The sequence below is a fragment of the Hyperolius riggenbachi genome, chromosome 6, assembly GCF_040937935.1.
Source record: "Hyperolius riggenbachi isolate aHypRig1 chromosome 6, aHypRig1.pri, whole genome shotgun sequence".
Classification (NCBI taxonomy): Eukaryota; Metazoa; Chordata; class Amphibia; order Anura; family Hyperoliidae; genus Hyperolius; species Hyperolius riggenbachi.
In genome coordinates this window covers 274,554,242-274,572,605 of record NC_090651.1, presented here as the reverse complement: position 1 = coordinate 274,572,605, position 18,364 = coordinate 274,554,242, and the positions used below count along the sequence as shown (strand labels likewise).

General features: G+C 44.4%; 1 protein-coding gene across 1 annotated transcript in view; it reads left to right on the top strand.

The window, feature by feature from the left end:
* Nucleotides 1-445: 445 nt before the first annotated feature.
* The window catches only part of TAGLN (transgelin), a 48,234-nt gene continuing 30,315 nt past the window's right edge, over nucleotides 446-18,364 (top strand). The window contains exons 1-2 of the mRNA XM_068240901.1: nucleotides 446-553; nucleotides 8,062-8,256. Coding sequence (XP_068097002.1) covers nucleotides 8,074-8,256 — 183 coding nt within the window. The 5' untranslated portion in view covers nucleotides 446-553; nucleotides 8,062-8,073. The remainder of the gene's footprint in view (nucleotides 554-8,061; nucleotides 8,257-18,364) is intronic.

Genomic DNA, 18,364 nt, shown 5'->3' with positions numbered 1-18,364 from the left:
GAATAACAGCATAAAGGAAGCAGATTCTGGGGCAGGGGGGTACAAGTGAGAATGTGAGGCTATATGCCAGCCATGCCCAGACTACAGCAGAAGTGATCAGTATAACTGCAATGCACAGCTATGGTGCAAAGCTGCACAGAAATAATGAACAGGTTAAACTGACTTTAGCACTGCGTCACAGGCAGCGATCATCTGCAGCCCCCCAACGTGTGAAACGTTTATTTGGGAGCTTATGCCCCCGAATTGAGTCTATAAAAGGATCTGCTGGAGGGAGATTTCCCCCCTCCCAATGAGTCACAATCTCAGCCCCTTTTCCGCATCCTTTAGGTATCCAGAGAATGTGTTCAGACCCCAAACCCTTCAGTGTTTGTTCAGACCTTCCCCTAATATGGAGTTGGGAAGATGGAAGTCTGGAGGGGGGAGAAGGTGGGCTGAGACTCCCCTAGCATGCAAGCAGAGCCAGGACGATACTTTTATCTCCCCATCCTTCCTTCTCAGCTCTCACTCAGTATCTCGCGACCTGGAGGCAGAGACTATCATCCGCTAGCAACCTGTGAGTTGGGGGCATCCTGGCTGGGGAGGGGGCTCTCTATAGGCTGCTCCATAGCTATAGCATAATGCAAATCCAGATCTCCTAGCTACAGCTGTATGTAGAGAGACTATCAGTCTGGCAGTGTGATTTTCCTGAAGAATATGGCTTGTGGGTCCTTGTAGTTATTTCTAGTCAGCTAGGGCTGGTCTGACATGACAGTGGAAAAGTTATTGATAAGTGTAAGAGGTGCAAAGTGTAGTTAAAGGACCACTCCAGCAAAAAAAGTAAACAGTTAAAATCTGACAGAACTGACAGATTTTGGACTAATCCTTCACCTCATGGGGGATTCTCAGGGTTTTCTTTGTTTCAAAAAACATGTCCTGAACAGCAGTTTAACTGCCAAAATAGTAATATACCAGCCAGCCTCCCTACTGCCTTTTGTCAGTGAGCAACTGTCGTTCAGGAAATGCTTTTTGAAAACAAAGAAAACCCTGGGAATCCCCCATGAGGAGATGGACTAGTTGGTTCTGTCGGGTTTTAACTGCTTACTTTTTTTTTCCTCTGGAGTGGTTCTTTAAGCTAGTCATACATTACACGGTGTGGTCGAAGGGTAGATTTATCCAATCGAATCCCTCCACACATTGCACGTGCATTTTAATAGATTTCGGCATATCATCTATTAAAAATCTATTGAACCACAGCATTGCACTGTTCAATGCAGGGCAACGCTATGGGCCGTCGATATTCCGCCGCTCCTTATCCGCCGCCAATTGATCGATATCTTCCATCCAGTATGATCAACCAATCTGATCAATATCGGATGAAAATGTAACTACTGATTGATCAGGCCGGCTTGTTGAGACATCGATGTCTAGCAGATTAAAACGAATGACTGAATCTGGCAGAAATTGATGGGAATAATTGGTAAAGTGGATGGATCTAAAGTCGCAGCAAATGCTGTAGTTATTGGCAGATAAATAAGTGGAGGTTGTTTTTTTTCCCCCAGTGTAGTGACAGTAACTTATTTGTGAAGTGGTATATTCCCTGTGCAGTGCTCTTCCATTGTACTGCAATGATTGCTGTTTAGAGAGCTTTGTTATATGACACCTGTCAGAGGATATATAATAATGTAATAGGCTGCACAAATATAATAGGAGTATGTATTGATGATGCTTAAGAACTGTCTTATGTATATGACGGACCACTATCGGGAGAATTGGAACAGCACTATAAATTACTTTTTCCTATGTGGTCACATACAGCATGTGATCAAAACTTGACAGCTCTGACAGGTTTTGGACTAGTTCATCTTCTCATGAAGAAATCTCAATATTTCCTTTATTCTTTAACAAAAGCACTCCCTGGAAAGATGACAGCCAGCCCTCCTACTTGTTAGCACCCTGTTTTGAAAGCTGAACTGAGTAACTGACATTCAGTAAGTGCTTTTGGAAATTAATAAAACCCTGAGAATCCCCCATGATGACATGGACTAGTCAAAACCTGTCAGAATTTTACTGCCTAGCGTAAGTGACAGTGACCTAGGAAGATTAGTTTTTCTAGTGTATTTTGCTCTTGGATAAATGTACATATTTCATGCATTTTACATTTTTAGACATTTTTCAGGGTAATGGTCCTTTAATAGTTTGCGGGGTAAAAGTCAGCGAGGTTTTGTGGTGATATTTATCTGCTGTGAATGGGTGAGGTTGCCGGAGGTGAGAAGAGGGAGATAAGCTATGGACAGGTTAGGGATAAAGCTGGCTGTTATTGGGGGCACACGTCATTGGTGATTGTACTTCCCATAGGAAAAGTGATTGGGAACATGCAGATAAATTATTAAAAGATGGGTAATAAGTCTTTAGGGAACATGTGACAAGTGAGTAAGATGACGCATGACAAGTGATGAAGGTAATCATTAAAAGTGATTAGAAAACGGGTTGAGTGATTAGGGAATACACATGACAAATTATTGTAGATGAAATGACAAGTGATGAGGGTGACACACATGACAATTGATTGATTTTTGATTGATGTATTGATTTTTGCACTTGATATATTAGTTCAAAAAAATCTCACCATTATACCATACATCAGTGTTCTCCCCAGGGTTTTTTCTTTTTCCAGCCGGGTGGCATGAATTAATAGCCGGGTGGGGTGCGAGGGGGGAATGCAAGGCCAGTGTAACTCTGCTTACAGCATAGGAGGAGGGTGGGGAGGCAAACCGATGACAGCCGGGTGCACACCAAAAACAGCTGGGTGGAGCACCTGGCTAAAAGAGCCTGGGGAGAACACTGATACATGTATGATCATTTTCTCCAACAATATTGAAAGAAAAGAATACAAAAAAAAACACCATTTTTTGTATTTCTCTTTGAGTCTTCCAATCCAACTGATCAGATATTTATCAAAAAATTCTATACAATTGATCAATTTGTTTCATTTGTGTATGGCAAACCTAACATCCAAGGTGACATGTGACATGATGAGATAGACGTGTATGTACAGAGCCAAGCACACGGATAACTAGGCTGTGTTCCTTTTTTTCTTTATTTGCCTGAACGAGTTAAAAATCAGGTATTCAAGTGACAGTTTCTGTCTGGGTCGGACAACAGCCTAGCCCTCGCTGATAAGAATTTACACCCGAAAAACACTTTCCTAGCAGAAAATGGCTTCAGAGAGCTGGAAAGAGATAAAAACGTTCAATAGTTCATAGATTTTAGCTCTGGCATACTTCAATGCATGTGCCATTGAAAAGAGGCCATAAAACAGTAAAAACTTAAAAATTAGATTTAAATTTAAAATAAAACTGTGGGATAACTAAAAAAAAGTAATTTTTTAGAATAAGGAGGATAGATACAATTGTTTATCTCTTTAGTTTATTTTCACCTCAGATGTCCTTTAAGGGTGCGTACACATATCCAATTATGATTTATTAATGATTGGCCAATGTTACCACCTCCATGTAGTATGTTCATAACATTCAAAATCTGTGTACACAGATATCTGTGGACACACCTAAAGCCTGGTACACACATTCAATTATGTTTGGCCAATCACTGAGCAATTTTACCACCTCCATGTAGTATAAGGGTTTACTTACCCAATCTGCTCATAATATTCAATATCTGTTGACCCTCATACTACATGGAGGTGGTAAAATTGGTCAGTGATTTGCCAAACATAATTGAAAGTGTGTATCCGGCTTAACTGTACGATCATTCAGCTGTTGACGTTTCACAACTGCTGCTGACCAGTTGGATCCATCACCCATCGTGGACCTCAGGTATCTGGCAGGAATAGAAAGTTTGGATGTGTTTTGGTGTAATCCTGTGTCGCTAGTCCATGTGTGCAGAAGCTGATGGCATCCGACTAGGAAACATGGCCAGCACATACGCAGGATCACTTCGTTCTGAGGCTATGTCGCTCATTGCACAATTTCCGATGGTTGTTTGTGGGGAGTTGCACATCAATGGACGATCAGTTTATCCAATAAAGTGTATATAATTATTTAATCATTCACCAGTACTATGTACTGGACTCTACGAGTTGTTGGATGTTCACTCACTACGTGGGGAAATTACATACCCCGCAGAACAGAACAAGCAGCATTGTTCGATCCATGGGAAACCCAACGCAAGTAAGAGTGCAGTTTATACTGGCAGAAATAGGAAATACGGATCTCAATTTATTTGTTTACTATACAAATACTGGAAGGAGCTTCAAACAGAGCTAGATTATCCGCAAAGCAACTTAGGCGGATGCCTGGGACCTGAAGACAACCTGGGGGCCTGGTTGACGGTTGACGCTAATTTCCACAAAATAATTACCAAAAAAGCAAGGCGGCCATCAGGGTTGGACCAAAGTTGCTATGGTGCCTAGGGACCTATTTCACCAAGTCTTTGGCTCCAAGCACAAGATCAGAAGAAAGAAACCTTGGGTGCAGCTAAAAGGTGTAATGTATAGTTTCCAAGAGTAGCAATGCCCAGGTGACCGACATAGATGGCATAAGTGCCCGGACCTCTGGGATTACTATACAGCATAGAAGTGTTTGTGTTCAGGTCCCAGCAGAGCAGTGCTGCTTTACTTAAATACAATACAAATGGGATGACCATTCTGTAACATTGTGCACTTTTTGTATTGCCACTTTGAATATAAATAACATTGTATAATGCATTCTCTTGGAGTGGCAGAGGTTGCCTGGGAGTTTATAGCAGGTTATCTGCATGCAATGTGAAATGACTGTAGGCAACTTAATATTGTCTCTTGTACTGATTATCTGGTGATTTTGATTGGCCCGGTTCCAAGATGCATAGAATTTGCATTGCCCATCTGTAATGCTGATCATATGTTAACACGAGATCACACCATGAATTAAAAATTGAAGGCCAACATGAAGGATGGATTAATTGCAATCTATTTCCAACCAGTAGGATGAAAATATCTACATGCAAACATTTTCAGCACTTTGAAGCAAATCTGAAGAAAAAATAATAATTGTCAAATTTACTGATTCCCTTAATCGATTTTTCTTTTCTAATGTGAGGTTCTTTTACAAATATTTTAAGATCAGTCACATAAAACAATCCTGTTAAAGGCCATCTCTATGTGGCCAGCGTTCCCATGCCAAGCCGTGGATTGTACGCATGAGCGTTGTATGTTCCGTATGTTCATACTATGATCTCTGAAACACCAACAAGAACTGTTGAAGTTTATAGGCATATATTGTCATATACATTGCAGTGTTAAGGTACAGTCCTATATTATTTTTATTATACAGTCCTATATTTATTTTTAATGCAGAATATATTTACGCCATCAATTCCAGTGAATACCCCTTTATTCGTAAGTGAACTTATGATAAGATAAGAATATGGAGAGAAAGGACAACTTTAGTGAAAAGAATATGGAGGCTGCCATATTTATTTCCTCTTATACAATAACTCCAATTCCTCTTAAACAGTTGCCTGACAGTCCTGCTAATCTATTTGGCGGCAGTAGTGACTGAATCACACCAGAAACAAACATGCAGCTAATCCAGTCAGATCTAACAATAGTGTCAGAAACACCTGATCTGCTGCATGCTTATTCAGGGCCTGTGGCTAAACTTATTGGAGGCAGAGGAGCAGCAGAACAGCCAGGCAACTGGTAATGCTTATAAGGACATCAATATGGCAGCCTTCATATACCGCTCGCTTCAGTTGTCCTTGGACTACACCACAAATATGAAGCAAAAACACAAGGTGTAATTATTAAAAAAGGTCGATTTTTGTGCCCAGGACTTGTCTGATACTGTGTCTAGCCTAGCAGGTACAGAGGAGAAGTGTCTAACAGGCTTTCTCAAGCAGGGTTCCCTGGAACCTCAGGCTAACTTGAGTACTCTGCAGGGGTTCCTTGGCATTTGCCCCCATCGTGGGGGAAGTATAACAGAGCACATTATAATAGGGGGTACTGTAAAAACTAGAACAAAATTGGGGGTCAGAATAATAATGAGCACATTAACCCCCTTGGCGGTATGAAAAATACCGCCAGGGGGCAGCGCAGCAGTTTTTTTTTAATTTATTTTTTTTTAAATCATGTAGCGAGCCCGGGGCTCGCTACATGATAGCCGCTGCTCAGCGGCATCCCCCCAGCCCCGCCGATCGCCTCCGGCGATAGGCGATCAGGAAATCCCGTTCAAAGAACGGGATTTCCTGGAGGGCTTCCCCCGTCGCCATGGCGACGGGGCGGAATGACGTCACCGACGTCAGCGACGTCATTGGGAGACTCGATCCACCCCTTGGCGCTGCCTGGCACTGATTGGCCAGGCAGCGCAGGGGTCTGGGGGGGGGGGGCCGCGCGCCGCACCGGATAGCGGCGATCGGGCGCGCGGCGGCGGCAAAGTGCTAGCTGCGTCCAGCAAAAAAAAAATTATGTAAATCGGCCCAGCAGGGCCTGAGCGGCACCCTCCGGCGGCTTACCCCGTGTCACACACGGGGTTACCGCCAAGGAGGTTAAAGGATACCCGAAGTGACATGTGACATGATGAGATAGACGTGTATGTACAGTGCCTAGCACACAAATAACTATCCTGTGTTCCCCTTTTATCTCTTTCTTGCTCTCAGTAGCCATTTTCTGCTAGGAAAGTGGTTTATAGTTGGAATTTCTTATCAGTGAGGGTCACACTGTAGTCACTTCCTGTCTGAGTCAGGACTGGGTTAGCTACTTACATACCTGATATTTAACTCTTTCAGACAGAGAAGGAAAAAAAAAAGGAACACAGCATAGGTATTTGTGTGCTAGGCACTATACATACACATGTCTATCTCATCATGTCACATGTCACCTCTGGTATCCTTTAATAAAAAGCACTAAAATAAAGAGACATTCTAGTAAAGAGCACTGTAATAGGGAGTAGTGGCGTAAACAGCCACACCAGGTTTTAAATACCTTGCCAGAGGTTCCTTGAGAACCAAAAAATAATTTCAGGGGTTCCTTGAGATCCAAAAAGTATTGGAGGGTAAAAAGGTTGAGTAAGGCTGGTCTTTTGGGTAAGAAATATTAGATATGCATGCTGGAGATCTCTCTGATTATGATGCCTTTCCCAAAAGAAGCTGTGAAGATCCACTTCTTTTCTCCATAGCCTAGGCTACTTGTAGGAGCAGGAACTTCTCATCCTGCATTCCTGCAAGGAAAACTATGAAGAGGTACATTTTGAAGTTTTTACATTTGGATATATTTGGATGATAGCACTTTGTGCTAAGGTGTGACATTGCTAATGTCAAAGACCTTCAGGTTTCGCTTCAAGTCTGATTTAGCAATAGTGGGTGGAGCCATGTAAGACATTCTTCTGTACATCTTCCCATCCAGAATGCTGGTGATAGCATGTATACAGTCTAATGCTAGGTACACACTATGAGATTATCTGGCAGATTTACTGTCCGTTCGATGATTTCCAACATGTCCGAACTGATTTACGATCAATTTCCGACTGTTTTCCATTCTGCTTTCTGATCAATTTCCGATAGAAGTGATCGGACATGTTGGAAATAATCGATGTGACAGTAAATCTGCCAGAAAATCTCATACTGTGTACCTAGCAGGAAAGATGGTGGCCACCAGCTCTGTAAAGTGTGGAGGTCCAGCAAAATGTTTCTGTTTTACAACATGAAGAAAAAAGCAGGCTAAAATCTGCGTATTTCTTAATACCTTATAATGTTGGAACTACTGATCATACATGTTATTTTCCTTGAAAGTAACTTTTGATTATACATGGCATTTACATGTTTACCTTCAGTTTTTCTGAATTATGACAAGTATGTTTAAGGAATTGCTTTTAGTAATTGCCAGAAATTGATAAAGTGATATGGGTCCCTACAGGGGGTACAAGGGTTTTGTTTATGAGAAGAGGAGTGTAGAAGGGGGTGTCATGCCCCTGAACACTTACCAGGCCCTGGGCAGTTGCCTAGGTTATACGTTTGATGACGCAGCTCTTCATCACCATCTTATGTCCTTTGTAGAACATGCCGTTGATCTGATGTTTTTCATGCACACAGGAGCAGACAGCCATGGCTAATAAAGGTCCCTCATACGGCATGAGCCGGGATGTCCTGTCCCGCATAGAGAAGAAGTACGATGACGATCTGGAGCCACGTCTAGTGCAGTGGATTAAGATGCAGTGTGGTGCTGAAGCAGGAGAACCCCCAGAGCAAGGACGATATGGATTCCAGCAGTGGCTGAAGAATGGAGTGGTGAGTACTGTCACTTTAAGTTCTTAGTTTGGGTAAACATACAGAGGCGGTTCTATACGTCAGCCATTGTAATCTATACTCAGGCAGGCTCAGAACAATGAGGGACAGAAGCCAGGCTTACGTGAAATCATCGTGCATAGCCAAAAGTGAAGCACCCTTTTGCTCACATGTTTTCTTAATAGACTGGAAATCCAAATGCAAATCCATCTACAGATCTCACCTGGGCCCCTATTAGAACATTTAATGACTGGTTAGTAAATTAGAGGCTCTTAGAATGCAGGCTCATTAAAGATATGTTATTATGGCATGTGCAATTAAAAATCTAATTCACTAACCTTTCAGTCATCCTTGCTAAATTCTGATATGATATAAAACACATATGTCTGTCAAGACTTAACCTTGTATGTACCAAATCGCGATCAGATAAATCGCCTTGTGCTAGTCCGATCACTATATATATATATATATATATATATATATATATATATATATATATATATATATATATATATATACAGGATCTTCTCAAAAAATTAGCATATTGTGATAAAGTTCATTATTTTTTGTAATGTACTGATAAACATTAGACTTTCATATATTTTAGATTCAAATACACACAACTGAAGTAGTTCAAGCCTTTTATTGTTTTAATATTGATGATTTTGACATACAGCTCATGAAAACCCAAATTTCCTATCTCAAAAAATTAGCATATTTCATCCGACCAACAAAAGAAAAGCTTTTTTAAAACAAAAAAGTCAACCTTCAAATAATTATGTTCAGTTATGCACTCAATACTTGGTCGGGAATCCTTTTGCAGAAATGACTACTTCAATGCGGCGAAGGCATGGAGGCAATCAGCCTGTGGCACTGCTCAGGAGTTATGGAGGCCCAGGATGCTTCGATAGCGGCCTTAAGCTCATCCAGAGTGTTGGGTCTTGCGTCTCTCAACTTTCTCTTCACAATATCCCACAGATTCTCTATGGGGTTCAGGTCAGGAGAGCTGGCAGGCCAATTGAGCACAGTAATACCATGGTCAGTAAACCATTTACCAGCGGTTTTGGCACTGTGAGCAGGTGCCAGGTCGTGCTGAAAAATGAAATCTTCATCTCCATAAAGCTTTTCAGCAGATGGATGTATGAACCCACTTTTGAACTAGAATCAGCAGCAGAAGCGCCTGACCTGGGCTACAGAGAAGCAGCAATAGACTGTTGCTCAGTGGTCCAAAGTACTTTTTTCGGATGAAAGCAACTTTTACATGTCATTCGGAAATCAAGGTGCCAGAGTCTGGAGGAAGACTGGGGAGAGGGAAATGCCAAAATGCCTGAAGTCCAGTGTCAAGTACCCACAGTCAGTGATGGTCTGGGGTGCCATGTCAGCTGCTGGTGTTGGTCCACTGTTTTTTATCAAGGGCAGAGTCAATGCAGCTAGCTATCAGGAGACTTTGGAGCACTTCAAGCTTTCATCTGCTGAAAAGCTTTATGGAGATGAAGATTTCAGTTTTCAGCATGACCTGGCACCTGTTCACAGTACTAAAACCACTGGTTTATTGACCATGGTATTACTGTGCTTAATTGGCCTGCCAACTCTCCTGACCTGAACCCCATAGAGAATCTGTGGGATATTGTGAAGAGAAAGTTGAGAGACGCAAGACCCAACACTCTGGATGAGCTTAAGGCCGCTATCGAAGCATCCTGGGCCTCCATAACACCTGAGCAGTGCCACAGGCTGATTGCCTCCATGCCACGCCGCATTGAAGCAGTCATTTCTGCAGAAGGATTTCCGACCAAGTATTGAGTACATAACTGAACATGATCATTTGAAGGTTGACTTTTTTTGTTTTAAAAACACTTTTCTTTTATTGGTCGGATAAAATATGCTAATTTTTTGAGATAGGAAATTTGGGTTTTCATGAGCTGTATGCCAAAATCATCAATATTAAAACAATCAAAGGCTTGAACTACTTCAGTTGTGTCTATTTGAATCTAAAATATATGAAAGTCTAATGTTTATCAGTACATTACAGAAAATAATGAACTGTATCACAATATGCTAATTTTTTGAGAAGATCCTGTATATATATATATATATATATATATATATATATATATATATATATATATATATATATATGTCACTTTTCCTGATGAAGCTCTGTTTTAAGAGTGAAACTAGCACTAGTGAAATGTCACTGTATACATGTGAATATAGCTCAGCATTTATCTGGTCATTTCACACCTTGTCTTCTTAACTTCAGCAACCAATTTACTTTCTATGAAGGTGTTACATTAGGGGTTTAACTGACTGGCTGTGTGAGAGGCATCACTGGCATTATAGTCACACAGACTTATAATGTGTGCTCTCACACCTGCATATACCCCTTAATGTTACCTGTCGTGCTGCACTCCTGGGTAATTACCTGTAGCACACCTCAGCTCATCATTGCAGTGGGGATAGCTACACTCCACAAGACACTGAACAATCATAGGTGTATATCTTGCTGGAGGGGATCAGCAAAGACCTCTCACTTTATACAAAATAATAAGCAGCGCTCAATGCCCAAATATGTTATGTGGCTATCATAAACATTAAGTAACCAAAGTCCAAATATGACTGTTAACGCCCAATCCACGGGCGGATCGCTCTCTAGCGAGATATGTGTATATCTTCAAAAGCAATATTGTAATGTTCTAGCAGCGCTCAGTAACAGTTCATCAGATAAATGCTGGCTTAATACCACTTCAAGAAACACCATGGGGTCTCCCTCCTTCGCAGAGCAACTCACCAGAGGATGCGGCCGAACCGGCCCGATATCGCTTCTGGGGTATATGGCCACCTCACTGCCTCCAACTGGCAACCTTCAACAGCTCACTGTCGTCTGCTGCAAAATTTTCATTTATATAATCATCTGCGCTGGATTGATCATAAACCTCAGTATTTACTCAATAACTCCAATGCCATGATAAATCAGAATCTCCCTTTAGACATATTCTTAGTACCTATTGCTTACAGGTTACTACATTCAAGAAAACATGTATCTAGTGAGGTACAGTACCAGTGACCGGACTAGCACAAGGCCATGGTCTTAAAGTGGTATTAAGCCAGAATTTATCTGAAAGACCTCTCACTGCATATGGTATTCCCTGTAGCTCATCTGATGTGTAGATACCTTATGTTTTATGGTGTTGAGATTCACACCCAGCACTTTTGTATGAGTACATGTGTCTAGTAAGGTACAGTACCAGTGACGGGACTAGCACAAGGCCATTTATCTGATCGCAATTTGGTACATACAAGATTACGTCTTGACAGACATATGTGTTTGATTATTATTACCTGTACCACCCTTTGGCTTGTTTGCAAATTCTGATATGACCCAGGTAAGGGTTGCAGCAAAGCAGTCCAAGTTTGCAGGATCACTTTGGTTTCCTTTTATGTCCTACCTAATTAGAACAGGTTTTCTGGATTGCAACGGTGCCAAAAAGTCACATTGCCCATTAGCTGTGAGACTATACAGTGAAGCATACAGTACAATTAAAGTATGCTTCACTGCCACTGTAAACATGCACATTGTCCGGTAAACTCACAGTGTGCTCTGAAGGTACCCGCCGCACCACACCTGATGTGTACGCCCCACAGAAATATCACAGCATTGCATTGAGATGTGATGATATTGTCCATTGTGACGGCACCCAATGGATTCAGTGTGGAAGGACCCTAAGACATATGAACACAGTCCTAACTTTTTTTCTTTTTTTTTTTAAATGACTTTACACCTGCTTCAGTCTTTCTTCTGGAGGAAGTCTAGTTTCATGCTTTAATGCTTACTTGATGTTGTTTCTGCCAAAGAAGGCAAAATAAGGCTTTAGGCCAAGAATATACTTACCATTTTCACAAAATTGAATACCACAGTTACAATAAAAAAATCATATTTTCATCACCTATAAATACAACTAATGTTTTAACATGAACATATACACTCATGCAGTTCACTTCTGATAGGACTGCCCTCAAGCTCAAATATTACTGTACACCCAATACAAGTCCCACCACCATCTGACCACTTCCAATGTCACACAGACACGTGTGGCTGCTCAGCCTTAGCCCCTTCTTTCAGGAAGTGGGTTGCTGCATCTGATGCTGGTCACACAGTAGATCATTATTATTTAACCCCTAGGCTGAGTATTCCGTGACTGCCCAGTCAGCAGTGAATTGGTGGCTGCTTCGATAAGCCTGGCCATGATTTCTGGGTTTGATGGGTCAAGGATGTGATAATTGTCGTCTTCAGTCGCCCTTTAAAAACACATATGAAATGTCCTGCTGGAACCCACAGTCACGATTCTCCAGCTTGGCAGATTACTGATGATTATTTAGTATTTATTTACATGGCCATGCAGAGGGTCCTTAAGTGTGTATGTGTGTGTGTGTGTGTGTGGGGGGGGGGGAGGGGGGGTTGAAATTTGAAAAAAGGGGCCCATCTCCCCCCCCCCCCCAAAAAAAAAGGCACAGTAGTCCCTACAAGTGGTAGGTACTGCCCAGTGACACATGGCCAGGGGCGCTTTTAGGCATAGGCAGTACAGGCCATTGCCTGGAGCGCCATTGGTCCTGGGGGCGCCATGTTGCTGGATTAAGCCCCACCCCTAAATGAAGCCCCACCCCATGACTAAGCCCCGCCACGTGGGTGTTCTATTACTTGCTTCTGCTGCATCTGCTTAGTGTAAGCTGCAGGCAGCTGCCATTGTGTCCCTCTGTGCCTTGTGCATCCTTTTTTCCCCTTTGTGCCTCCTTCTGTCTCCTTGTGCCATGTCTGACCCCCTGTTTGTCCTTCTGTCTCCCTTTATGCCTCCTTCTGTCTCCCTTTGTGCCTCCTGTCTCCATGTGCCTCCTTCAGTTCCCCTGTGCCACCTCTGCCTCCTTCTGTCCTCTTTTGTGCCTCCTTCTGTCCCCCTCTGCCTCCATATGTCACCTTGTGCCTTTCTTTGTCCCCTTGAGGCTGACACACAGCCCCCCTGTTCCTTCTTCAGTCCCACTCTGCCTCCTTATGTCTCCCTTTGTGCCTCATTCTGTCTCCATGTGCCACCTCTGTCCCCTGCACCGTCCTCTGTCCTCCGGTGCCTCCTTCTGTCTCCCTGTGGCTCTGCCTGTCCCCCTCTGCCTCCTTCTGTCTCCCTGTGCCTCCTTACATCCCTCTTTGCCTTCTTCTGCCCCCCTTTTGTGGCTCCTTCTGTCCCCCTTTGTGCATCCTTCTGTAACCATTTTTGCCTCCTACTGTCTCCCAGTGCCTCCTTCTGCCCCCTTTGTACTTTTTTTCTGTCCCCCATTGTGCCTCCTTCTGCCCCGTGTGCCTCCTTCTGTCCTGTGTGCCTCCTTCAGTCCTGTGGTCCTTCTTCAGTCCTCCTGTGTCCCCTTTGTGCCTCAATCTATCCCCCAATGTCCATCCTTCTGCCCAAATTTGTGCCTTCTGTCCCCCTGTGGCTCCTTCTGTCCTCTTTTGTGCCTCCTTCTGGCCCTCATGCCTTCTTCTGTCCCCCTGTACCTCCCGTTGCCCCTCTGTATACCTCCTTCTGTCCTCCTGTGCCTCCTTCTGTCCTCCTTTGTGTCTCATTCTGTCCCCCATTGTGCCTCCTTTTGTCCCCCATTGTGCCTCTTTCTGCTCTCCTGTGTGCCTCCCTATGTCCCCCTGTGTGCCTCCTTCTGTACCCCTGTGCCTCCCTAAGTCTCCCTGTGTGCCTTCTTCAGTCCCCGTGACTCCTTATGTCCCCCTTTGTGCCTCATGAAAGTGGATCCCTGCATATGTGTATTTTCTGGTGAAATGTTGCCCGCATTGCGTATTTTCTGGTGAAACGCTGCCGCAATAAGTGTTATTTCTGGTGAAATTATGCCGCATTATGATTATTTTCTGGTGAAATGCTTCTGCATTACGATTGTTTTCTGGTGAAACACTGCCGCATTACAATTATTTTTTGGGTGAAATGCTGCCACATTACAATTATTTTCATGGGGGGGGGGGCACAGATTTTCTCGCCTAGAGTGACAAAATGGCTAGAAGCACCCCTGCACATGGCCTTCATCCTCCCCCCCTCCCCCCGGCTCTCCAACTGTCCCAAACAATTCCCCTGAGCCCCTTCGCTTGACAGATACATTCAGTCACAGAAGCACTGGCTGCATTCAATGGTGTGGAGTCAGTTGGGCCTGTCACCGATGGCCGCACATTCCACCCTCCTCTTTTCTGGCTAGGGGGGTATTGGTTGTCATGTGGGTGCTGAATGCAGATGCTGGGTGCCATGTGGGTTCTGACTATGGGTGGGTATTGAGTGTCATGTGGGTGTTGATTGCCCGTACTTAGTGCCATGTGAGATCTGGGTGCGTGTACTGGATGTCATGTGGGTGCTGGGTGCTGGTACGGGGTGTGACATGGGTGCGAATACTTGGTGCCACGCATGTACTGGGCGCTGGCTATGGGTGGGCATTGGGTGTCAAGTGGGTTTTAAATGCGGGTACTGGTTAAGTGGGTGCTTGGTGCAGATAGTGGGTGACATGGAGGCGTACAGGTGTGAGTACTGGATGCAATGTCAGGCCTGAGTGCAGGTATTGCTGCAACATGAAAAAGGATTGGCTCTTGGGTACATGTGAAAAACTAGAAACATCTTTAATATTAATAATATATAACACTAGCTGATGACCCGGCTTTAGCCGGGTATGTATTTGACTGGTGTTGGCTCTGCCCACTTTTTCTAACCCTAACACAGAAACACTCAATTACCAAATTTGTGAGCTTTAGGGTCTGTCGCATCAATAATTTGTATATAGAGATGGCCCGAACCTCCGATTAAGATGAGTGGGATGGATGCCAAAGGTCCCGGGGAAAAATCTGGATTTGACGCAAAGCAGTGTTTTAAGGGCAGAAATCACATTGCATGCTAAATTGGAGGCCTAAAGTGCTTTAAAACATCTTGCATGTGTATACATCAATCAGGGAGTGTAATTAGAGTACTGCTTCACACTGACACACCAAACTCACTGTGTAACGCACCGCAAACAGCTGTTTGTTGTGACGGCCGTGCTGGACTGGTGCGCACCATGGCGAGAGTGCAGGCGATAGCGGTTTTCAAGCCCTGTGTGCCTCCTTCTGTACCCCTGTGCCTCCCTAAGTCTCCCTGTGTGCCTTCTTCAGTCCCCGTGACTCCTTATGTCCCCCTTTGTGCCTCATGAAAGTGGATCCCTGCATATGTGTATTTTCTGGTGAAATGTTGCCCGCATTGCGTATTTTCTGGTGAAACGCTGCCGCAATAAGTGTTATTTCTGGTGAAATTATGCCGCATTATGATTATTTTCTGGTGAAATGCTTCTGCATTACGATTGTTTTCTGGTGAAACACTGCCGCATTACAATTATTTTTTGGGTGAAATGCTGCCACATTACAATTATTTTCATGGGGGGGGGGGGGGGGCACAGATTTTCTCGCCTAGAGTGACAAAATGGCTAGAAGCACCCCTGCACATGGCCTTCATCCTCCCCCCCTCCCCCCGGCTCTCCAACTGTCCCAAACAATTCCCCTGAGCCCCTTCGCTTGACACATACATTCAGTCACAGAAGCACTGGCTGCATTCAATGGTGTGGAGTCAGTTGGGCCTGTCACCGATGGCCGCACATTCCACCCTCCTCTTTTCTGGCTAGGGGGGTATTGGTTGTCATGTGGGTGCTGAATGCAGATGCTGGGTGCCATGTGGGTTCTGACTATGGGTGGGTATTGAGTGTCATGTGGGTGTTGATTGCCCGTACTTAGTGCCATGTGAGATCTGGGTGCGTGTACTGGATGTCATGTGGGTGCTGGGTGCTGGTACGGGGTGTGACATGGGTGCGAATACTTGGTGCCACGCATGTACTGGGCGCTGGCTATGGGTGGGCATTGGGTGTCAAGTGGGTTTTAAATGCGGGTACTGGTTAAGTGGGTGCTTGGTGCAGATAGTGGGTGACATGGAGGCGTACAGGTGTGAGTACTGGATGCAATGTCAGGCCTGAGTGCAGGTATTGCTGCAACATGAAAAAGGATTGGCTCTTGGGTACATGTGAAAAACTAGAAACATCTTTAATATTAATAATATATAACACTAGCTGATGACCCGGCTTTAGCCGGGTATGTATTTGACTGGTGTTGGCTCTGCCCACTTTTTCTAACCCTAACACAGAAACACTCAATTACCAAATTTGTGAGCTTTAGGGTCTGTCGCATCAATAATTTGTATATAGAGATGGCCCGAACCTCCGATTAAGATGAGTGGGATGGATGCCAAAGGTCCCGGGGAAAAATCTGGATTTGACGCAAAGCAGTGTTTTAAGGGCAGAAATCACATTGCATGCTAAATTGGAGGCCTAAAGTGCTTTAAAACATCTTGCATGTGTATACATCAATCAGGGAGTGTAATTAGAGTACTGCTTCACACTGACACACCAAACTCACTGTGTAACGCACCGCAAACAGCTGTTTGTTGTGACGGCCGTGCTGGACTGGTGCGCACCATGGCGAGAGTGCAGGCGATAGCGGTTTTCAAGCCCATATGGTCGCCAGGCGGAGGTAGCTCAATGACAGAACACCAGTGATTGTCCAGCTGATCAAATTTGGTCTGTCCACAATGAAGCAACGACCTTATTATCTATCTGTGCCACCCCCCGAGACACTCATATAACCGGCGGTCATTGCTTCATTGTGATACGCAGGCCCCTTCACCGCGACAAGGTAACGATCACGAAGGGAAATTGACACATGTACATGCCTTTTGTTTTGTTATTGCAGCCACAAAAATTAGGCAGGCATGTACACGCACCAGAAAAAATTATTATAGCGGCCGCTACTAGCGGCCTTAAAAATTCAGGAATCTGCCTGGAGTCCTAGTGGACCCTGTTGGTGGTGGCGGAGAAGGCAGTCAAGCGGCCTGCAGGCAGAGATTACGTGTGGGGACCGACTTAGTCTTGGGGCAGGCAGTCACAAGGCGTGCAGGCAGAGATGCTGTGTGTGGGGACTGACTTAGTCTTCGGGCAGGCCTGAGCGTGCTTTGCAGACCAGGCATCCATGGTCAGATGGACCCTTGACCCAACGCTGTGTGCCAGAGATGTCACCACTTTCCTTTCAACATCACGGTACAGTTTAGGTATCGCCTTTTTTGAGAAAAAAATTCGGCCTGGTATCTTCCACTGCGGTGTGTGGCTTTGCTTTTGTGTGCTGCTTTTCCTCAGGTGGTCATCCCATTGCAGTTTGTACTTTGTAATCATGTGCCTTTGAAAGGTAGTTGTCCCTACGCGGGTCTTGGTCTTTCCACCGCTTAATTTTCGGTGGCAGAGAGTACAGATGGCATTGCTCTCATCTGAGGCAGACACACACAAAAAATTCCACACCGCTGAGCTCTGGGGTGATGGCACTTTGGTGGCGGCGCCTGACTGAGCGTTAAGTGGGGTGCCATAATCAGAGCAGGAGGAGGAAGATATGTCACGCTTCCGTGCGGAAGCTGAGAAAGATGAGGTGTTCTGTGTTAAATAGTCAGCTACGTCCTGACAATATTGGGGGTTGATGGCACGTGTCTTCTTCTGAACACTGTACTTTGGTCGAGGGCCGCAAGAAATCACAACAGCGCGACCTCGAACAGACCTGCCAGGTGGCCTGCCTTTGGCTCTGCCTTTTGTTTTGTCCATATTGGGGGGGGGGGGGGGGATGAAGTGAAAGGTATGCACTACTTGACTAATACAATGTACGGCTACACAGGTGCAGTGAACAGGTATGCAGTGACTGCTAGTACAACAATGTGCAGTTACACAGGTGCAGTGAACAGGTTGCAGTGACTGGTATTACAAATGTGCAGCTGCCTGACACACACACACACACACACACACACACACACACACACACACACACACACACACACACACAGCAATGACAGGTGCAATGACTGGTGGTATTAACAATGCGTGCGCTCATGTAGGTATAGGTAGGTAGGTGCATTGAACAGTGAACAGGTGCAGTGATTGGGATTACAAATGTGCAGCTGCCTGTCATACACACACACGGACTGCAATGACAGGTGGTATTAAAGAACAAGCGACACCCATGCTAACC